Source organism: Lithobates pipiens, unplaced genomic scaffold (genome assembly GCF_037356315.1).
Source record: "Lithobates pipiens isolate NorthernLeopardFrog02 unplaced genomic scaffold, aLitPip1_a1.2 Scaffold_11, whole genome shotgun sequence".
NCBI lineage: Eukaryota > Metazoa > Chordata > Amphibia > Anura > Ranidae > Lithobates > Lithobates pipiens.
The window spans coordinates 8,652,605-8,676,692 of NW_027507696.1; the positions used below are offsets into that span (position 1 = coordinate 8,652,605).

A 24,088-nucleotide genomic window follows, 5' to 3' on the forward strand; every position below is an offset into this window, starting at 1 on the left:
GTGATTTTCTCTCACTTCCTGTTGTGTGTCTGCAAGTGCTGGGGAATCTCACTGATGGGGCTATAAACTGTAATAGAACCCTAAGCCCTTGTACACACGGTCGGACATTCCGACAACCAAATCCGTCTGATTTTGTCAGACGGATTTTGTCCGACACTGTTGCATACACACGGTCGGACAAAGTTGTCGGAAAATCCGATCATTCAGAACGTGATGACGTTATTTTGTTACGACGGGACTACGTTCAGGCTAGTAGCCAATAGCTTTGGTCTAGGAATTTGATCTGAGCATGCGTGGCACTTTGTCCGATCGGAATTCTCTACACATGATCGGAACAAAGTCCGATCGGACCATGTTGTCGGAAAATTTTACCGACAAGTTGGAAAACTTGGTCCGTCGGATACTCCAACGGAAACAGTCCGATGAAGACCACACACAGACAGATTATCCGACAAAGCGGTCCGATCGGACACATTCCGTCGGAATCTCCGACCGTGTGCAAAAGGGCTAACGGAGGTTCCAACCCTTCTTTCACCCCATCCAAAAATAAAAATAGAAGTTTGGGCTAGAGTTAAACTTTAAGATAAAGTTACTGATCATGAAATTTTCACTTCATGGTCAGATAATGTTCAGATTATACAGTCTTGTCTATATTCTATATATTTTTCTGTGGACTCTTATTTGTATTTGCACACCATCTGTTTTATAGCGCTACATTTCTTCCTTTATTACATTTATGAGTTTTGTCACACTTTTATGTAGCTGCTGTACACAATTTCTAGTTTATTTATTTTTATTTAGCGCAGTTTATACTATTTTATTGTCTATAATCCCATCGCACACAAGCCTGGAAACTGGCTCATCAGTAGTGGGTGGTGTAGTGACTACCAGCCGGATAATGGAAACATCGCAGATAAATGCACATATTCGCCAGCATAGCAAGGATCCTCAAATATTGTCCAAAGGCCTTTATTGAAGAAAGATCACATCACATGAACAAGTGCAATATTTCAGAGTCACGCAAGACCCCTTCACATACCTGACAAAAGGGGTCCTGTGTGGCTCCGAAACATTGCACGTGTTCTTATGATGTGATGTTTCTGCAGTAAAAGCCTTTGGACAATATTTGAGGATCCTTGGTGTGCTAGATAATATGCGCATTTATCTGTAATGTTCAGATTATAGGAAGAATGGACAGCTGCAGGCCCTGACACTCATACAGGATGGAGGGTAAAATATTCTTTCCTCCATTGTCACATCGTCAGATCCCACTGTGGTGCAAACTACAAGCTGTCCATGCCATCCTTACTTTGTTACTTATTGAGCCACGGAGGTGAAAAAGTATGATGAACATGACTTTTGAATTCACTAGCTGCATACTTGCTCGTCAGGGATATGCAATTAGTGGACCTCCAGCTGTTGCAAAACTACAAGTCCCATCATGCCTCTGCCTCTGGGTGTCATGCTTGAGGCTGTCAGAGTCTTGCTATGCCTCATGGGACTTGTAGTTCTGCAACACCTGGAGGTCCACTAATTGCATATCCCTGCTCTAGGTGATTTACCTATTAGGGTTATTAAAGCCCAGATGAGGATGGGAGCTCCGAAGCTTGTATCTTTTAGAACAAGTGAGCACTACTGGCAGCTTCCAAATTTTATCTAGACATGTGCTCTTTTATGCCCTTTCAGTCCCAAAAGGCTGACTACACAGAGCAATTGGATGCACCATTCATACGCAAATAATAACTAATAGTTAATGCTGAGGGTAGAGATCTCCCTTCATACAGAGGGCTTCCTGTCTGCAATTATGGACCCTGCAGAAGCCCCTTTTTTGAACGGAAACATGTATGGGAAGAAATTTGTACATTGCCATTTCTAACCTCTTCTGAAAATGCCAGCTTGCATTCTGTCCCAGAATAAGCACACATTAGAACGGCCTTTCTCAACCTTTCTACTCCACTGGAAACCTTGAAATAATTTTTATGCTATTCTCTCTGACACCCATAACAAATTTCTCAGGATTTGGCAACCCTGGATTGCATATCATCATTCTCCTAGATTCGATGTCGCCTTATTATCACTATAGGAACTCGACTGGGCACACCCCGTGAACCCCTTATCTTCCCCCTTTTCTTCCCCCTCTCTTTACTGACTTCTCTCTCTCCTTTCTTGATTCACACTACCCCCCCCCCCTCTATTTTCCTCCCTAAACCATCCTAATCCCCCCTTGGTCTTTAGTCCATCTCTTTCTTCCCTTTTCCTCTTTCCCCTCCTACCAGTTTTCTGAAAATCATAACTATGGGCTTTTTATATGTTGAATGGTACTCTTGTGTTGCAGTTCTGTAAAAAACCCGGAGTTACCCGATTGTGTTTATTGCATTGACAACAGCCTGTTGGAATTTGTACTGTACTGTGAAACACCTGTATTGCTAAAATGTAAGCCTGTAAGCCTGTTGTGTCGGAATATAAGATTATAATAAAACTTTTGTAAAAGAAATAATTTTTATGTCTCTGGGTACCCTTGCTAAAATCAATTTATTAGGTGGCAGTAGAAAAAATACCCCTTACATTGGTGGTCAGAATCCCATGCTTACAGATAGCTAAAGAGACCATCTGTGCCATGCTGTTGGCTGTATCAAAAGCATTGGGCCCGGGAATTATGCAGGTACCAACAAATGGGATCAGCCACAATTCAAAAAAACCCTCTGGAGGAACTCTGGTTGAGAATTAGACCCCTTTGACACTGGGACATTTTTCAGGTGCTTTAGCATTAAAAAAAACACCTGTAAAGCACCTGAAAGATGCCTCACCTGTAATCTGTAGCAGCTTCTTTGCAGCGCTGCAAAGAAGCTGCTTGCAGGACTTTTTGACGTCCTGCCAGCCCAGCGCCTCAGTGTGAAAGCACTTGGGCTTTCACATTGGGATTGCAGATGAGGCATCTTTCAGGTGCTTTACAGGCGCTTTTTTTTTATGTTAAAGCGCCTGAAAAACTCCCCAGCGTGAAAGGGGTCTCAGTGTGAAAGCACTCGGGCTTTCACATTGGGATTACAGATGAGGTGCTTTACAGGTGCTTTTTTTTAATGCTAAAGCTCCTGAAAAACGCCCCAGTGTGAAAGGGGTCTTAGAAAGTCAATGGAACGCCATAATCCCTATCTAGGTACTTGCTCCAGGTGAGTAACAAACTGTTGAAGCCACTGGATCAACATGACAGCTGACAATTTCAGAAGAGGGTCAGCACTTGCAGCCTTCATTGTTTTTCCTTTACATCTGAACCAGCTGAAATGGTAGAACAGATTGCACACAGCAGTGCAGCAAATAAAAAAACTGAAGCTTTCTATAAGTATGCTCACAAAATTCAATCAGATTACAGCTGTTATACTTTAAACTTGTGGATAAAACAATAGAATTGTATTGGGTGCTTGAAGCCACACATTTTCCTCCATTATATATGAGGCTTTTTGGTGCATGAGTTGCATGTTGCCCTGAGCTCTCCAAGCTCAGAATAAACCTGGTGTGACATTGAACTGGCTCCCCCAGGCAGCGCGCTGCATTTCATCACAGGTAAATTGCTGGAGTGCTGCTTTGCTAATTGGCTGACGACAGGTTAGCATGACTTCACACCAAATGTAGCACAACACATCCCCTCGCTTTGTGCAGAGATTCCAATCTCTCACATCCCATGTGAGGAGTGCAACTGTGCTGTTACTGGAAAGAGAGGCTCCAAGAAGAACATGAAAGATAACCTTTATTCCATCTCTTACTTTAAACCCATTAAAGGACAATTGTAGTTTTAATGGTAGCCAAATACACAAGAAACTTTGCAAATATAACTTATTTATTTTGCCTTCCCTTTCCTTGGTTTTTCAAGTTAGCACACCATGCCAGTATTGCTCTCTTTAAAGTGGTTGTAAACCCTTACAAACCACTTTGACCTACAGGTAAGCCTAGATTAAGGCTTACCTGTAGGTCCCAGAAATATCTCCTAAACCTATACGGTTTAGGAGATATTTGCCAAAAGACAGGTGCACTGAGCGCGCCGCTGTCAACGGTGATATGCCGTGAGTGGCGGCTCCCGTGCGCATGCAGCTTCGTCGAATAACAGCAGCGGAGCAGCGAGACCCACCGAGAAGATGGAGGCTCCGGACTACAGGGGACAGCGGTGACTTCGCTGGCTCCTGTGTCAGGTAAGTGACACATAATGGGCTACTATGCGATGCATAGTAGTCCATTATGCTTTACCTTTGCAGGGAATCAAAGAGGAAGTAAACCCATCAGGGTTTACTTCCTCTTTAAATCCAGTCCTGTCTGCAGCCTGCACTGTAACTGCAGACCAGGTCAGAGGACAAAGAAGTAATGTGTTGCACAAGATTGCGCGTCTGTAATAGGGACACAGGTCTGTACAGGGGAAGAGGAGGTGTTAAATCCTCTGTAATGTTTTCTCCACTGAAAACTAAACATAATGTTTTGGCTGTTGTCGAGCTTTTGATTAAACAAGCCAAAAATGGTTTATTCTCCTGCACCATAATATATATATACTATAACAGCATTAAGAGTAATAATATACAATTGTAGTGATAAAAGCAGGTAGATGTTCCACTGAGAACAAAAAGGTGGCATTCTCTGCACCTTCTCATCTCAGTAACATCACTGATATAATGTAGGAGCACACTGAGATGCTGGAATTTCGCCACATCGGAAGGATTTCCTCTCACTTCCTGTTTTGCCTATAGAACAGGAAGTGAAGAGAAACCTCCCCAAAGAACACAGATATATAAAAAAAAAAAAAAATCCTGACCTCTAATGCTATTCACATGGAGGGAGACAGGATATTGCAGACTGCAATAAGAAGCGCCTGTGGCGGGTGGAGCGCTCACTGTTCTCCCCCTGTAGAAGACCCATGTGACCCAATCGGCTGTTGTGTTAAGGTTCAAAAAAAAATGTGCTCGGCATTTGCCCTGTACAGCTGGTGGTGTACCAGCCGTGCATCAGAGAGTTAAACTGCCTTGCGTCCTCCGAAGACAACTAATGAAATGCGGCCTGTCAGAGCGAGCCTCGGGTGGGTTTCCTATATTTTAAAATAAATTCTTTCTACTTTACCGCCCAGAGGAAGAGAGAGGCACAGAAAAATATTTCTTGGCATATTTTAACGGAGAATATTTCATGGCCAGTGGCGTCTGTCAGATGCCAGGAATAAAAATGAAGGTGAAATAGAAGATTTATGGAAATGTAAAATATTTAATTCTCTGGGTAGGTGAGAAGGGACAGTATGATGATGATGATGAACTACAGCTCTCAGCATACCCTACTACATTGCAGGGACCACGGATTCTTGCAAATTGGCCAGAAACACAAGAAGGGAAACTAGATCTCATCGCAAAAGGTGAATTGATATTTTGCAAGCTGAGCTAAAAGAAAAGTGCCATTTCATGTAAAAGATAAAAAGTATTATTCCCAACACGTTTGAAGGGACCCCGTCAGATGAGTGAGTTAATTCTGAGATTACTTACCTTCTCCTGTAGAGTCATCCCCCCCCCCCCCCCGGTGGGATTAGAGAGATTACTGCTCCCTCACTAGGGAGTGGGATCCTGTGCGATTCTGCAGTATGCTAAGCCAACATGGAAGCAATGGCCATTAGGGGAAGTGGTTGTTGCACCTCAGTGATTCTGCCGCTGGTAATGTGTTGCCAGCAGAGGAATTGCCCGTGTGACATTAGAATTGATGCACTTGTCCAGATAATGAGGACATTCATGTCATTTTGCTGTGCTGGCCATTGCCCTATGTTATCAGCCACTGACCTCTGTAATAAGTCAGCTTGCAAAAGAAAAAAAAAAACAAACATTCTTATGTAAACCAACTTTTTTTTTTTTTTAAACAAGAGATTATTTCTGATAATTAATGATATATTCCTGCACATTAAGGCTTGGATCACATTACTGCCGCTGCAATTGGATCAGATTTTCAGTGTGATTATATAGTGCAACTTGGTTTGCGTTTTGGATTTGGTTTTGTATAGCCTATATGACGAAAATCATGCTGGAATCACACCACAATAGTACTGGACCCTCTTCCAAAATCAGGCTGTGCTGGGTTGCATTGATGTGAACGGGCACCATTGAAAATCATGTGGTTTCTATCCTCATGTGATTCTGTGCAACTGAAATCACACTTGTGTAAATACAGCTTAAAACCATTAGGTCAGTGATTCTCAACCAGGGTTCCTCCAGAGGTTTCTAGGGGTTCCTTCCGCATTGGGCAATTTCTGCCTCTAATGCCGCGTACACACGATCGAATTGTCCGGTGTACTTAGTCCAGCAAACAATCCGGCGGATAGTCCGGCGGACTTTCTACCGAACGGACTTTGCCACACACGGACACACGGAAAGTCCGGCGATTGCTAGCGCGATGACGTACAGCACGTACGACGGGACTAGAAAAAGGAAAAAGCTTCCTTTTCGTACTTGCTTCTGAGCATGCGTCATTCTTAGTCCGCCGGACTAGCATACTCACGAACGTATTGTCCGCTGAAACCCAAGTCCAGCGGAAAGATTGGGCTGCAAAAATTACTTTCTAAGTCCGCCGGACTTTACGCTGAAAAAGTTAGCTGAAGCCCACACACGATCGAATTGTCCGGTGAAATGCGGTCCGGCGGACTAAGTACCCTGGACAATTTGATCGTGTGTACGCGGCATAAGATAAGTTCCCACTCACACCATTGATGGAGGGGATGGTGGCGATGAAAGGGGGGAGGGGGTAATCTATTTTTTTTTTCAGTCACATGGGAGATAAAGTGTTTTGGGATGCCAATTTATGGGTGTTAAGGTATTTCAGTGATTCTCAACCAGGGTTCCGTGGAATCCTAGGGTTCCTCCAAAGGTGGCTAAGGGTTCCTTCAGCATTGGGCCATTTCTGCCTCTCAGATAAGTTCCCACTCACACCATTGATCTTTTTAGCTCTCTGTAAGGAGGTAATTCTTCCCAATGACCACAAGTGTAAGGACCATTCTTCCCACTGACCATCACACTAATGTATTATGAGTTGTAGATTTCTAATTTTTAGCAGGGATTCCCCGAGACCGCAGAACTATTTCAAGGGTTCCTCCGTGTTGAAAAGGCTGCCATAGTGTAACATAGGCTGCCGGCACACAGCTCCAGCCACATATAAAAAAAAGATTCCCACTACACACACAGAGCTTTATTTATTAACTCAATACAGTTGTATATTTTAGATTTTGTGATGAGTTGTAGATTTCTAATTTTTAGCAGGGGTTCCCCGAGACCGGAGAACTATTTCAAGGGTTCCTCTGTGTTGAAAAGGTTGAGAAAGGCTGCGTTAGAAGATGTAATATAATAAACATTTGGCTACCCATCTAAACCCTGGCAGCCTATAAAATCAACCTAGGTCTATTGATAAATCCATTTTAGGTGGTCATTTATTTGTCTCCTTTAAGTAACAGAAGAGAATGAATTCCTCCAAAGCTGTATCAGCAGTTAAAATAAAATGTATCCGTTTTGCAGAGATTATTATTAAAAATGGTGTGTCTCTCCGCAGCAGAGCAGCGCTGCCACCCTGTGGCCAAACTCAACAGGCACAGGCTCATAGTTGCAATAGCGACCTCACTTTGACAACAGTTTTGCTGCAGGTGGATTAGGTTAAGGTTATAGACCAGTAATTCTCAACCAGGGTTCCTCCAGAGGTTGTAAAGGTTCCTTCAGCATTGAGCAATTTCTGTCTTTCTGATAAGTTTCCACTGACACCATTGATCTGTTTAGCTATCTGTAAGGAGGTAATTCTTCCCAATGACCACAAGTGTAAGGACCATTCTTCCCAATGACCATCACACTAATGTATCAGGAGTTGTAAATTTCAAAATTTTAGCAGGGGTTCCCAGAGACTGGAAAACTATTTCAAGGGTTCCTCTGTGTTGAAAAGGTTGAGAAAGGCTGTTATAGACTTTCTATAACTCTATGGCCGAGTATTCATGTATATTTAAAGAAAAGCTATAAGGAGTCAATATACTTTTCAACGCTACCTCTAGGTTAGCATCCTTAGATCAGATTTTCTACACCCTGGAATTATCAATACCAAAGGAACACATACAGAAGAAAGGTGCTAACAAGACTTTGAGAGGGAGATTTACTAAAACTGGTGCACAAAGAATCTGGTGCAGCTGTGCATAGTAATCAATCAATCAGCTTCCAGGTTTTAGCCCCCATTCACACCAGTGCGGCTTTGAAATTGCACTACTTTCGAAGCCACACATCAGTGCAATTTGCACGGCCGACTTCATTTAACAGAAGTCTAAGCGAGTCACAATGAAATTGGTAAACAGTAGTGCAGGAACCTTTTTCATAATGATGTGAATGGTTCCATTGCCAGCAATGGGGTGCAACTTGTCATGCGATTTGAAACTGTCAAATCGCATGACAAGTCACACCAGTGTGAACGGGGGCACGTGACTGGCCGCAGCCAGCCCAAACTTTGCTGGAATAATTTGGATACACACATTAGTACTGTAACAATCACTAACATGAAGAATTTCCACGGTCAGTGGTCATGAAACATTTTAAATCTAGGTGTAGAATTACAGAGCCTAAATACTGCAAATTTAGCTAAGCTCGTTAATGGCTTGGGTGACTCATGACATGAAATTAACGCACATTTCTACCAATTGGACCCATTTTTCTGCTTGAGATGGCCATACATTATACAATTTTCTTGTTCAATTTCCTTTAGATTTAGTAGGGCGAGAGCCTTCCTAATTGTATGCAGATTGAAAGTGCTTAGGTTTGACCTCATATTATATTATAAATCTAATGGAAAATTGTATAATGTACGGCTGTAGTTTAATTCTTCCATGGAAAAAAAAAAAATGTTTTGGTGCAATGGAAGATTCTGCTGCTCCCCTTCATGTAACCTTTTTTGAGTTTGCTCTGCCCATGTATCTGAACGTGGACTAAGCAGTGAATTAAATAAATAAGGTTACTATTTTATTTACTAATTTCCCATATTAATACATGCCACAGAATATGATTGTGCTATATTAAAGTGGCTGTAAACCCTTACAAACCACTCTGACCTACAGGTAAGCCTAGATTAAGGCTTACCTGTAGGTCCAAGAAATATCTCCTAAACCTACACGGTTTAGGAGATATTTGCTGAAAGACAGGCACTGCTGTCTATGGCGTGCTCAGTGCCGCATATAACGGCGATGTGCCGTGAGTGGCGGCTCCCGTGCGCATTCGCGGGAGTGACGTCATCGCGGCTTCGTCGAATGGCAGCGCCGGAGCAGCGAGACCCACCAAGAAGATGGAGGCTCCGTACACAAGGGGACAGCGGTGACTTCGCTCACTCCTGTGTCAGGTAAGTGACACATAATGGACTACTATGCGATGCGATGCGATGCATAGTAGTCCATTATGCTTTACCCTTGCAGGGAATCAAAGAGGAAGTAAACTCATTAGGCTTTACCTTTGCAGGGAATCAAAGAGGAAGTAAACTCATCAGGGTTTATTTCCTCTTTAACCGGAGGAGCTGAGACACAAAGAACTGCAGGGAAATCCCGTTACTGGAGTGTCAGAGAGTGAATTGGGTAATTCATCTCACCAGTGCACACCCAAAACTGAAATAACTTAAATGTCAGCTCCACACAAAGTAGTTAACGGGAGCGCTGTATAACATAGTACTATACCTGAGTTCCTTTCTCTCCTGGGGGTCCTTCCTTTCCGGGGTGACCCTGTGTGGAGAATAAGACAGAGGATAAGACATTTTCATACAGTTTGCCTCATATCTGCATTGCTAAGTGAGATGTACAATTAGCAGCACACCTGGACTTCGCGCCTCCCGCCGCTGCTAGCAGAGAACATAGATCTTGTATAAACACCAGAAACATTATATGCATACCAATGATCTCAGACCCCGCTGAATGGTGCGCACAGCCTTTGCGCGGGGAGCGTGTTCTCTGCATTACCATTTACGGCTTGGTTCTGCTGCTTTAGCGCTCCTCACCTGGAGTAATTAAATGTATTTTGCTCTCAGAAGTCCTTTGTTTATATTCATGCTGTGCTGCTTGTGTGATTCTCAGCATAATCTGCAAATTACTGCATTGCTATTAAAGTTTATAGCGGGGCACCAAATGAAGTAGGGGATAATGCCATGAACAGTGACACAGAGAAGAGGGTGCGCTCTGAGGTTATACACAAGATATCTATAAGGGGCCATTTACAGAAAGTTAAAACCTTTCATTTCATTCCAATATAAAATTTATAAGGTTCTCTTTTCTGGGAATTAAAGTGGAAGTAAACCCATGGATTTAAACAGTTAAAAAAAAAAAAAGGCATGCCGGGAATGCTAACTGCACATTGGCTGTGCTCTCAGCCAAACTATCAAACCATCCAATGGCTGGTGTCATAACGAATCACATGTGCAGCACCATAGCAGTTGAAGATTAAACAGAGGGAAAGATGGCAGCTTCCTTGGCTGAAAACGATAGGGGAGTTTACTTCCACTTTAAGAAAGACCGAGAAAGAATATACACCCCACCTGTAACCTGTGATTGCTAATGGAGGGGAAACAAAGAAGGAATTTTACTGCAGGGAATCTTGAGCATCAATATAGATCACAGATTAAAACTCAAAATAATTTTGGGTCTTGCCCAAATAAATCATGTACAATATTCACCTAGAGAAGGGATGGCCACATCTTTACTGAGGTTATAGCTGTAAACAAACAATAAACAAATGTATCCCGTATAATCCAAATACTGGCCCCAGGAATAGCATGAGCCCCGTAGTGTGACAATGCCACTGCCTCAATGGCTGTGCTTGTCCTAAAGAGAACTTCTAACGAATGGGGCAGTTGTAAAGAATCAGAATCTCCACCATTATTTGGTATAATAGTGCAGGCTTGTCTCTCGGGGGAATAGGTCGTTGCATTGCTATTAAATTGGATTCCCTTTCCTGACTAGGCAATAATGTCAGTTGAGTGCCAAGCTGTGAGGCGCCCATCAAGGCTGACCATCTCCTGCTTGAGCTCAGGGCTGTTAACTGACACTTGGTCAGGGTAAAAATGGCAATTATTAAAGCTTTTAGCTTTCTTTTATGTAATCCTGACTGTGGCAGCGTCATTGATAAATGACAGTATAACAATTGTCTGTTATTAGCACAGGCGAGCGATTGGGTCTACACTGTTCTGCTGCGGTACATTGCAGGATTGCTTGTGTTGCTATAATTTATGTTGAACAAGTTGCGGTGGCATTCATTTTGAATAAAAAAGAAAAAAGGGGGGGTATTTTATGTGGCGCTAACTATAATGAAGCTACATGTGTATACTCAAAAAACCATAATATAAATAGTTAAAATGCAATGGTCCGGTTTCATATACAAAAGAGTAAGGCGGCCCCCTTACTCTTTTGTATATGAAACCAGAGTGTGGATAGTGGATGAACTGAAGTCTGTGTCCCGGAGGTGTACTGTTAAGAGGTGGAAGATTGTTTACCATATACCCCCTAAGCGGCATCCGGTCCATAGGGACCTTTATTAGAGGTGAGAGGCTGGGGGAAATAAGGGGTGCACGCTAAGCACTGAAGCCTGGAAGAAGGATATAGATTGCACTTTATTTGTTCACATTGCACGGTTTAATATTAGCCGTTTGGACGGATTGCACATCATTCGAGTGGACTATTTTTTGTATTTACACATTTCACTGGATATATATATTTCTATTTAGAAGTCAGCCTGATTTTGCATTTTCCAGCTTTAGTAAATAAACCCCATTGTGTACTTAAAAGCGGCGTATGCCTGTATTCATACCCCTGGAAATTTTCCACATTTTGTCATGTTACAAGCAAAAACTTAAATTTATTTTATTGGGATTTTATGTGATAGACCAACACAAAGTGGCTCATAATTGTGAAGTGGGAGGAAAACGATAAATGGTTTTCAAATTTTTTTTTTACAAATAAATATCTGAAAAGTGTGCTGTGCATTTGTATTCAGCCCCCATTTTGCAAGAAATAAATGGGCAAAAATGTCACTCTAGATGTGCAAAGCTGGTAGAGACAGTCCCAAAATGACTTAGCCCCTTGTACACACAGTCGGAGATTCTGCCAACCAAATCCGTCGGATTTTGTCCGTCAGATTTAGTCTGACGGATTGTGTCCGAAACTGTTGCATACACGCGGTCGGACTAAGTTGTCGAAAAATCTGATCTTTCAGAACGCGATTACATAATTTCGTTGGGACTAGATTCAGGCTATTAGCCAATAGCTTTGATGTAGGAATTTGATCTGAGCATGCGTGGCACTTGGTCTGATCAAAATTCTCTACACATGATCGGATTACGTCCGACCGGCCCAGTTGGTCGGGAAATATTTCCAACATGTTGGAAAATTGGGTCCGACGTATATTCGGATGGAATCAGTCCGATGCATACCACACACGGTCGGATTATCTGACGACACGGTCCGATAAGACGCATTCCGACGGATTCTCCGACCGTGTGTACGCGGCATTACAGCTGTAATTGCAGCGAAAGGTGGTTTTCAAAGTATTGACCCTGGGGGGGGGGGCTGAATGCAAATGCATGGCACACATTTTAGATTTTTATTTGAAAACAAATGTAAAAAACATTTATCGTTTTCATATTACTGGGTTTAGTAACACTTTAATAAAACGGAGATTAAATATAATGTCCTATATTCCTACAAAGAGCACAACACATCAGCACCGACAACCAATAAAGTTAAGACTGGGAGAGCAAATGGGGACTCATTAGACCATGGAAGTCAGCCTCTTCCCAGTTGCACCTCAATCAATAATATCACACGGCTACTGCCGTAATAACAACATACCTGGCAACTTAATGTTTCAAATCATAAGACTACATGCAGAATTTCATCCTGCTGCCATGCTTCCAAGTCAAGCCTCAGGAAGGCTATTGTTCCTCAAGGTGGCATTCATCTTTGTTTTTGTCTTTTTTCAACAGGTTTTCCTACATTTTGCCTTTCACCGGCCTTTATACTTTTCCATCACATTTGTTTTCTACAGGTCGAATATCTGCATCAAACTTTTAAAAAACAGAAAAGCTGCCAGAATTCAGGAGAAGAGAGAGATGGTGCAGTCAAATGAAAAGCCATGATTTTGCAGATCTTTTTAAACACATCCCGGAGTGTTTTCTGCTTTTGGAACAAAAAATGACTTTCATCTGACACATCTTCGCCCTCAGTGCTCCATGTGTGGGTGGAGCAGACAGCACTAACCGCAGTCTTTGTATAAAACGATCGCTCTCATTACAAACCATCTTACAGATGAAACAACTGCTTAAAGTAAACCTTTCTGAAAAGATACAGAGGAGCCACCATTGTGAACTTACATTGTTAAAGCTTGATTGAACTTTCAGTTTAAATTGGTAAATACATTACAGGTGCATCAAAACAAAAGGCATACAAAGTCTTACAGCTGGTTTTCTTTAATTGCCTGCATAGAAAAGCCTGTGTCGAGCCAGCATGCTGCAGAGTGAGGCCCTTGCTCTTCATGTAATGATCCAACTGTACAAGGTCCAAAACACTCCCCGGTGATTCAGAACCAGATCTCTAATCAGCAGGGAGTAGAGATGAGCCGAACCCCCCCCCCCCCCCCCCGGTTCGGTTCGCACCAGAACCTTCGAACAGACCTAAAATTCGTACGAACTTTAGAACCCTATTAAAGTCTATGGGACTCGAACGTTCGAAATCAAAAGTGCTAATTTTAAAGGCTAATATGCAAGATATGCAACAGACAACACCAGCAATAAGGGGCATCTTCAGGTGTATACTGTGCTGGAGGCACAAAGCACCCACTTTAACTCCTGCAGATGCCTGTATTAGAGAACACCAGCAATAAAGGGTAGATACAGGTGTATACTGTGCTGTGCTGGAGGCACACAACACCCACTAACTCCTGCAGATGCCTTTATTATAGAACACCAGCAATAAATGGTAGCTTCAGGTGTATACTGTGCTGGAGGCACACAACACCCACTAACTCCTGCAGTTGCCTTAATTAGAGAAAAACAGCAATAAAGGGTAGATACAGGTGTATACAGTGCTGGAGGCACACAACACCACTTTAACATTAAGATGCCTGAGAAAAGAACACACTGTCCCTGCCTATAGAGCTCTTTCCCTGCACGCCGGAACACACTACACAAGGACGCCGCGCTGGCAGCCTTATATAGTGCGGGGCGTGTACTAAACCCCCTGAGCTATAATTGCCCACAGGCATCCTGCCTGTGGGCAATTATGGCTCTCCTCGCTGCCGGCGCTGTGATTGGCCAAGCATGCGGGGTCACAGTGCATGTTTGACCAATCATGAGCCAGCAATGCACTGCGATGGCGTAGTGCATTGTGGACCGTTCGTGCCACACGAATTTGGTGCGAACGGTCCACAAAGTTCTGAATTCGCCGAACAGACGAACGCTCGATGTTCGAGTCAAACATGCGTTCGAGACGAACACCGAGCTCATCCCTAGCAGGGAGCATGCACCTTGCTGATTGAAGAGTTTTGGCTGTAACTCAGCAGGGGGGCAGTGAGATCTCTTCTTCCCCACAGAAAGCGAGGGTAGCACTCAGCAGCATCCTGGTAGGACACAGGCTTTTCTACTCAGACTGTTTCTGCTTCCTAATGCTAGGTTCACACCTGTTTGGCCAAGAGGGCAGTGGTTTGCATGGGAACGAGAGCCCCGTTCATATGAATGGGCTGTCGTGCCACACGACACGGAGGAAAGAAATCTCTGCGCTATTTTTTAAATCGCAGCTTGCATGGAAACCAAAAATTCCCAGTACGCGTATGGTTTCCAGTGCGGGTGGCGTGTCATTAAAATTAATAGAAACATATATATATAAATATTACAGAGCTTGCAATAATAAACAACATAAATAATCACCTAATAATTCATTAATAAGTGAAAGTCCATATATTAGTGAACAATGTGCTCCAAATCATAAAGTGCAAAGTGCTCCAAAATTCAAGGTGCGCAACACCCCCTCCTGTATCCCCACTCGGAAGGAATGGACCCTTAGCTTTTCAGTTTAGGGGTCCTTTCAGACTTAAAATGGTGGCCAGGCATGGCAGATTTACATAGATTCACAAAGCAGATCACACATGCTCATCATGATTATCATCCATGGATAACAGTACCCAAAATGAGACAAAAAGGAGCGAACTGTAGTGAAGTATTATTTGGTAATATCTTTACAGTGCAAATAGAGTGAATACTTACAAAATGCAATGTAAAAACAGGCATATATTATCAAGCGATTGCAATAGGAAACACCGCTGTTGGCGTGCATTCCACCGACAACCAGAAGTGACGTGGACTCGGACTCGGAACCAGAAATTGCGTCAATGCATGTCGCCCTACCACAGGGCATCATCTAGGACCTAATTTCCGGTTAGAAAAGCCATCTATAAATACAGGGAGGAGGACACCTCCCCCTTTTCTCAGCCAATCAAATTCAATATGGCGCCTATTTTGTCGGTAGGACAAACATGTCTCCTCTACCACATTGGTTGATTCCCATGTGGGAGACGGGCGGCCATGATATTGGTTAGATATGGATTCCTTACATGATTCCTATAATACGAATTGTTCCAACTGACGTCAATCCAAGTAAGAACATTACATCATGGCAAATCCCTATAAAAAATGTATATAAGCAATCCCTTTATTAAAAACATTAAAATGTAATATTAATTCACTCAATAATTGCGGACATTAAAAATAAAAAAAGTATGACTATGAAAACTAATAATACATAAAAATTAATTAATTTTTAATTTAATTTATATTTAATTTTAAATTTTTATTAATTAATTTTAAATTTTTATTAATTAATTTTAAATTTTTATGTATTTATTAGTTTTCATAGTCATACGTTTTTTTATTTTTAATGTCCGCAATTATTGAGTGAATATTACATTTTAATGTTTTTTAATAAAGTGATTGCTTATATACATTTTTAAAGGGGTTTGCCATGATGTAATGTTCTTACTTGGATTGAATCATGTAAAGCCGCGTACACACGGGCGGACTGTCTGGCCAACTTAGTCCGTCAGACAATCCGACGGACAGTCCGTCCTACTTTTGAATGAACGGACTTGACCACACACGGATGCCAAACAGTCCGTTGAAAGCTTGCGCGATGACGTGTACAGCACGTACGACGGGACTAGAAATAGGAAGTCCAATACACAGCAATGCAACCTTTCGCCGTGTAAATCCTTTCTGAGCATGCGCCATACTTAGTCCGTCCAACTAGCCTACTCACGAGCGGACTGTCCGCTGAAACCAAAGTCTGACAGACAATATTACGGAATTCCGAAATACTTAGTCCGCCAGACTGCACGCTGAAAAAGTCTGCTGAAGCCCACACACGAGCGGACTGTCCGCTGAAATGTGTTTCGGCGGACTAAGTTGGCCAGACAGTCCGCCCGTGTGTACGCGGCTTAAGGAATCCACATCTATCCAATATCATGGCCGTCAGTTTCCCACATGGGAATCAACCATGTGGTAGAGGAGACTTGTTTGTCCTACCGACAAAATGGCAGAGAAAAGGGGGAGGTATCCTTCTCCCTGTATTTATAGACGGCTCTTCTAACTGGAAATGAGGTCCTTGATGGCACCCTGTGGTAGGGCGAAACGCGTTGACGCAATTTCCAGTTCCGAGTCCAATAGACGTCACTTCTGGTTGTCGGTGGAACGCACGCCAACAGCAGCATTTCCTATTGCAATCTCTTGATCATATATGCCTGTTTTTACTCCGTATTTTGTAAGTATCCACTCTATTTGTGCAATAAAGATATTGCCAAACAGTACTTCACTATAGTTCCCTCCTTTTTTTGTCTCATTTTGGGTACTATTATCCATGGATGATTATCATGATGAGCATGCAAGATCTGCTTTGTGAATTTATGTAAATCTGCCATCCCTGGCCACCATTTTAAGCCTGAAACGACCCCTAGACTGAAAGCTAAGGGTCCATTCCATCTGGTGAGTTGGGAAACTCACAAAATTTTGGAGCACTTTGCACTTCATGGATTGGAGCACATCGTTCACTAATATATGGACATTCACTTATCAATGAATTGTTATTACGTTATTATTTAGGTTATTGTTAATTATTCCGGGCACTGTAATACATATATACATTTCTGTTTTGTCAACTGAATTGAACCTTGTATACTAGACATGTGCGAAATCTCAATTTCGTACGAATTTCCCTAAATTCGTACGTTCGGGAGGATCCGAAATACGAATTGCCATGTGTCCGAATTTTTTAGGAAATACGAGCTTTTGTTTACGAATCCCCAGGAGGAAGTCAGCACAGCACAGGGATGGTGGGAGCCCCTCATCTAACGAAAATTCGTATTTCGGATAAGAAATTCTTCAACGGAATTTTCGTATTTCGGATAAAAACCAAACTTCCATCAGCATCGACTGTCATATTGAGGTATATTTTTGCCTTTAAATTCATCGTAAAGAACGTTCATACAAGTTAACGAACCTAACGACAATTCGTATTTCGTACGAATTGAAATTGAATTTCGGACACGAAATACGAAGTACGAATTAATTCTAATACGAACCGGAACGGAACGAAACAAATTTATTTAAGGTGCCCATGTCTATTGTATACAGCAGCGGCAAGATATTTTGTAAAAAATCTTTTCACGATTATTTTACTTCTAGTGTGAGTATATATATTTAGAATATATTTTTTTACATTAAGATTAATAGCACCCGCCTGCAAGGCCCCGCATTTCTCTGTTTGGGTGGTTATGGCTGGCGGTATTTTTGTGGGTCCTGCAGCTGCACCACCCGCACAGATGTGAACCTAGTCTTATGTAAACAAACTGTAATATATTTAACTCTAGTTTTGATAAATCTGGAATATATTTAGAGAGTTTAATCTGAATGTTCAATTGGATTTAAATGATGCAAGCGCCAGACGGACCTTCGCATTGCACCTAGTAAGCTAGTAAAGCCTGAAAAGTCCTGAAGCCTAGCTCTGGCCAAAATGTGTATTTTTTTTTTTTTTAATTCAACTTTAGAATAGGGAGGAGTTACCATTTTTTTGTCGCGTTCTCACTTCTGTTTGTGATCCCATTTTACCTCCTTTTCTCTCTCTGTGACAACAGTACAAAATATGGGAGGAGCAGTTGTCACTTGGACAAAAACAGTAATAAAAAACATCATAAAAAGATTTTCTTTTCTGTGTCTCTGTTAGAGATATTCTCAATACGTCCTGTCCTGACAGAGGCCCTAACCCTTCCCTGTTCTTTCAAAAATGAAGTAAATTGTTTTGGCTGAGGTTGCGTTGACCGTTTGTTCCAGCTCAGTAACACTTAGGTAATAAAGACAGGATAACAGCAGCAAAAGCTGCACATTTGAAATCCAACCAGCAATTGCAGCTCCCATATTTATCCTTTGACAGGTTACCTTAATACAGCTCATGCACCTGCACATTGAGCTTCTTGGTCTTTCTCCATCTTTGCAGCATGCAGCTCGATCTACAAGAAATTTGCCCATCTGCAACAATATATCCGACAGATGTGGACCCAGTGGGTGCCAACTGACCATATTATATGGGGACGAAAGAAATAGTTGTTGGAGAGACATGACAATGACTGCACCGTCCACCCTGACAGTTCCGATATTTGAGAGGTCTGTCAGTCTGAAAATTTTCTACACAACCACCTTCTCTGCAGATAGTCTGAGTGTGTATGACCAAGCATATACACAGAAAACCTCCCGCATGAGATGTAAAAGACAAACTGAGCTGTATACTTACGGGTGGACCGTCAGCCCCAGGCATTCCAGGAAGTCCAGATTTTCCTAGTGGGCCCTGAAAGCAGCAAAGAAGATATTTAGGATATTTATTGGATTTTCCCATTCACACCTAAGACCTTGTAACACTAACAAGTCGCATGACACCGGGGAGGGAAAATGGCTAATTGGGCCCAATTTGGACATTTGCACTTAGGGGTGTACTCACTTTTCTTGCCAGCTGTTTAGACATTAATGGCTGTGTGTTGAGTTATTTTGAGGGGACAGCAAATTTACACTGTTATACAAGCTGTACACTCACTACTTTACATTGTAGCAAAGTGTAATTTCTTCCGTATTGTCACATGAAAAGATATAATAAAATATTTACAAAAATGTGAGGGGTGTACTTAAACCGGGGTTCCACCGCCGTTTTTTTTTTTTGGGGGGGGGGGGGAATGCCAGGGAGTACGTTTTATAATTGTTTAATTTAATTTTGCTATTTTCTAAGTGTCCTGCTGCCGTTTTTCCGTATTGAAAAGACTTTGTAAAAACGTCTCCTGACGTACGTTTCCATCTTGCCTGTGGGCATGTGAAGCCCACAGGCATTCTCTTCCGGGACACTGTGCTGCTGATGTCCCAGCATGCAGCACCCGTTCAATTGCCGATCTCGCGCATGCGCAGAGGAAAAAAAAACGAGCGCTGATAACAACTCAGGGCGCCGCACAGACTCCTGGGATATTAAAAAAACTATCCCAGGAGCCTGTGCGGCCGACAGGAAGAGCTGACCTGCCGCGGAAGCCCCGCCCATATCCGCAGCAGCACCGCCCCTTTCCGGAATCTCCAGGAGCAGGAGATTTGAAATAAGAAAAAAAGAGAAGACATCAGCAAGGTAAGGGGGATATCCAGCGATTAGGGAAGCAGATGATCACATAGGCATAGGACTAGGAATTCGGGTGGAGCTCCGCTTTAAAGTATACTCAACCCACATCCCGAGGTAGACTCACAGCTGAAATACGTGTACCTAAACTATTTTTCCTGTCACAGGATTTGTAATATAATGTAATCAGTCTTGTGATCCTGACACCTCTGCTAGGCAAAATAGACAGGTCAATGAGCTCAATATTCTCTGCTGCTGGTAGGCAATACAGCTTGATCACTAACGCCACCCACCCGTCTATGGTTAGGAAGTGAAGGAGCGGTACACGTTAATGAGGTCATCATTCTGCTCCCCCTCTTCTAAGCATGCCTACTGTAATAGACTGACAGCAATGTGCAAAGCAGTATGTTTTTTTTTTTTTAAAGCAGCGCTATTACCACAAATACAGTATGACAGCTGGGTCTAGCCTATTGCTAGAAAGACAAAAATAGGTGTACTCTTTGCCGTGAGTCAATAGATTGTGAACAGTAAACCACATGCTAAATTCATGCCTTATATGAATCATTTCCTGCAGGTTACAGACTACCGTAATAACTAACTTTACTGATGGATCTCTTTATCTGTGCACAAGAAATTGGTCCTAATGGTTTGCTCATCCGTTCATTTGTATACGAGCGAAGTGGGTTAGTTGTATATTTTTTGATGCGTAAAGCTATAAAGTGTGTCATTTTACATTGTGTGTCGTGTGATTTACTGCAAGTTTAATGGAACCATGAAAGGAATACATCATTGCATGAATGTAAAGGATTAATGTAAACATGTCATCCCTAATTGGAGAGGCATACATTCTTTGCTAAACACTAAATACTGTGGAAGAGGGAAGGATGACAGGCTTGGTGCAAACAACGCAGAAGCAGATGGGCTGTATATTACTATAAGTACACAACAGCTGCCCCATGTCATATTACCTTCTCTCCTGGCGGACCGATGGCACCCTGTGGACCTGGAAGACCCTGAGGAGAAAAAAAAAAAGTCTTTAGTACTTTTCTTACAATGTCTCCCTTTATTGGAGGACTCAAGAGTAAATTAAATTAAATTGAATAAATAATTGAATTAATTTGACCTCTGCGATATCTCCGTATATTGACAATGTCATTTTGACATTCTGGTCTTAATGCTACTATAGTCCATCAGTACTTGGAAAGTGCAGACTTCCTCCTTGATTACTTATAAATGCCACAGATCAGATATATAATGCTAAGACTACTATCCTAAAGATACTACAAAGTCAATCTTCATCGGGTCATAGCATGCGAGAATTCAACACAGGGAACCTTAGCAAAATATACACACAGGCAAATTATTGGTTATCTCCGATTGACTCGGTTTGTGAACTCCGTAAGATCGCCGCAGCCTTCTCGTACCAGATGCAACACCGTAAAATGATTCTTGTTCGTTTCCTTTTAAAATTCAAGCCGAGACAAAAGGTCGCCAGGTGTTCACCACTCAAGATGGCTGCCCGGCGGGAGTTACACGTTTACCCCCACACCATCTGGGCACTTCATAAATAAAATCTGCAACTGCAGAGGAATTACTGACAGGATGCAAATCTTCCTGACAGCATCAAGGAGACAATGAGCAGGGCACAAGGACCGCCAGAGTCACATATAGAGAGGTGGTATATGTTAAAGTCAACTACAGCCGAATGCTTTGAACTCATGTTCTGAATTTCCCATGCCAGCCCTGGCATCAGTTCTCTCTAAGCCCTTGTGCACACGGTCGGACATTCCGACAACAAAATCCTTCGGATTTTGTCCGACGGATTTTGTCCGAATCTTGTGTTGCATACACACGGTTGGATAAAGTTGACGGAAAATCCGATCGTTCGTAACGTGATGACGTTATTTCGTTACGACGGGACTACGTTCAGGCTAGTAGCCAATAGCTTTGGTCTAGGAATTTGATCTGAGCATGCGTGGCACTTTGTCCGATCGGAATTCTCTACAAACGATTGGACGAAGTCTGATCGGACCATGTTGTCGGAAAATTTTATAGCCCAGCTCTAAAACTTTGTCGTCGGATATTCCGACGGAAACAGTCCGATCCAACAACACAGTCCGATCGGACATTTTCCGTCGGAATGTCCGACCATGTGTACAAGGGCTTAGAGGGGTTGTCAGTAGGAGCCATTGATGGCAATGGGTCAAAGTGTTCAGGTTTATATTTTGTAGGCATCACCTGAATGAATGCAGCAAAACAATAATCTAAGGACTCGTGATTTGTTTCAGTCAGTCCAAGATTGTGTTCCTCCTTCAATAGAGGTATGTAAGGGCCATTGCTGACGCCAGGCAAATGCAGTTAAAAATGTGTGCTACCAATTATTGGTAAATCTTAAGCTAATAGCATTCGATTTAAGTTTCAACTCACTTGTGCACCTGGGTTTCCTTGTTGGCCTGGTGGTCCTGGTTCACCTTGAGGTCCCTGAAAGAATATGAGGCAAAGGTCATCATAAAAAATAATCATTAAAGTGGAAGTAAAGCTGATTTTATTCAAATGGCTGACAGGTAGGGTATTAAGGACAGAAGAGACCCTATTGGTCTTTTCTGTCATAAATGCAACCTTCTGCCTGTCAGCCGTCATGTTCACTGAGCCGCACATGTGCAGCTCTGCAAACATTTACGGCCCTGATCCGTGATGCGGTTATGTGACTTCATCATGGCCTGGCCTATCAAGTGGTCGAAAGCACAGGACCCGAAAAGAAGACCGGGGCGAAGATGGAAGTGCCAGAGGCCCAGCGGATCGATCCCATCACTGTGCTGAAGGAGACCATATGACAGGTAAGTCTGTTATAATGTATTAATATGCTGTGCATACTAGCACATTATGATATAACCCACCAGGGGGGGGCCCAAATTTTTTTTTTTTTTTATAGCAGACTTTACTTTTGCTTTAATATGTCTACGACACCAGAGAAACGCACAAAAGTCTTCTGGTGCTTTCTTTGAAGTGCAGACATTTTATAAAAACGCTTGTACTGGAAAAATTCTTTAACTAAATATATAATCCATAATCTATAAATCTTTTTTGCACTTTTTCCTGCATGTTATGCACATCTATATAGACTATGCTCATTATTGTCTCTGCCCATTATAGCTTCTGCATATCACAGTCACCCAATCTCCAGCCTTACAGACCGGCACTCAGCAAAAATGTTTCTAAGTCAGTGAATCTTCAATATTACTGTGTTATTTCATCTTGTGATTCAATAATGGCCTGCACTTTGTACAGAGGAAGCTTATTTGCTCCCTAGATGACATCATAGCCAATACGGCACTTACCACACTGCCCTTGAGACCAACTGGTCCGTCCATTCCTGACACACCCTGAAAAAAGCAGATGACATAACTTCAGACACAGTAACAATGTCACACAAAACCTAGTGATTATGACATTTCATGTTTAGTGTATAGTGGCTGTAAAATGACTTAGTTGGAATTAATATCTATGTGTTAGCAGTCATCATTCTGCTCCATTTATCAATGAAACTGCATTTTGGAGGCATCATAACTCTGAATAACTCAAAATTGGACAACAATACCATATCTATAGCCAAAACCTTTTTTTCGTTTATGGATGGAGTGGGGGGGATGGCTAAAACTCCTATCAGGTTCCCCTTTGGGAAGATTTCTGCCTATTTCCGCCCTGGAGAGCAGAAAGTATAGGGGGAAAATCCTACAAAATTAGGGAAAATGTATTTTAGATAGTGGTCACCAGGGCCGGGACAAAGGGTGGGCAGGAGAGACGGCTGCCCCTGGCGCAATGGTTTATTGCAGGGGTAGGGGGCACCCTAACCCTAAGGGAAAGGGGGACGCAGTTTGGCATCTTTGCCCTGGGCGCTGGGTGACCTTGTCCCGGCACTGGTGGTCACTGAACAGACATTCCCATTAGAAGATTTCCCTCACCTCCTCTTTTTTGGTGACTAGTGACAGCTATAACATTTCAGATTTCCTATTGGTCAGAAGGTGTTGCAGTCACAAAATAAGCAGGACAGCAAAGAAACAAGTATTATCAAGTAACAAGCAAAGAGATCAGAAATAGCATTATAGTTACAGCTTTCCTTTAATCTTCATGCGGAGCCAGGGGCGGACTGACCATTGGTCCACTCGGGCACTGCCCGAGGGCCCTGAGCCACAAGGGGGCCCCATCAGGGTTGCCAGCCTCAGTAAAACCAGGGACGGTATGTAAAAATCTGTGTTTTTTTTCTACATCTGTCTCTGAAATGTCCCTTACCGACATCCTTTTGGTCTAAAAATGTTGAGATTATAGCTGCCCCACCTCTCCAGCCAATAGAAACATGTCTGTGTATACTGTGTGTACATGTATGTGTATACTGTGTGATTGTATACTGTG

The 24,088-nt window shown here is 42.5% G+C and overlaps 1 protein-coding gene across 2 annotated transcripts in view; it reads right to left on the minus strand.

Moving 5' to 3' along the window:
* The window catches only part of COL5A1 (collagen type V alpha 1 chain), a 287,140-nt gene that overhangs the window by 112,926 nt on the left and 150,126 nt on the right, over nucleotides 1-24,088 (minus strand). For both annotated transcript variants that reach the window (XM_077468431.1, XM_077468424.1), the window contains exons 22-26: nucleotides 23,017-23,061; nucleotides 22,106-22,159; nucleotides 20,647-20,691; nucleotides 18,824-18,877; nucleotides 9,686-9,730 (exon numbers count right to left, since the gene is read on the minus strand). In XM_077468431.1, the coding sequence (XP_077324557.1) occupies nucleotides 9,686-9,730; nucleotides 18,824-18,877; nucleotides 20,647-20,691; nucleotides 22,106-22,159; nucleotides 23,017-23,061 (243 nt within the window). The remainder of the gene's footprint in view (nucleotides 1-9,685; nucleotides 9,731-18,823; nucleotides 18,878-20,646; nucleotides 20,692-22,105; nucleotides 22,160-23,016; nucleotides 23,062-24,088) is intronic.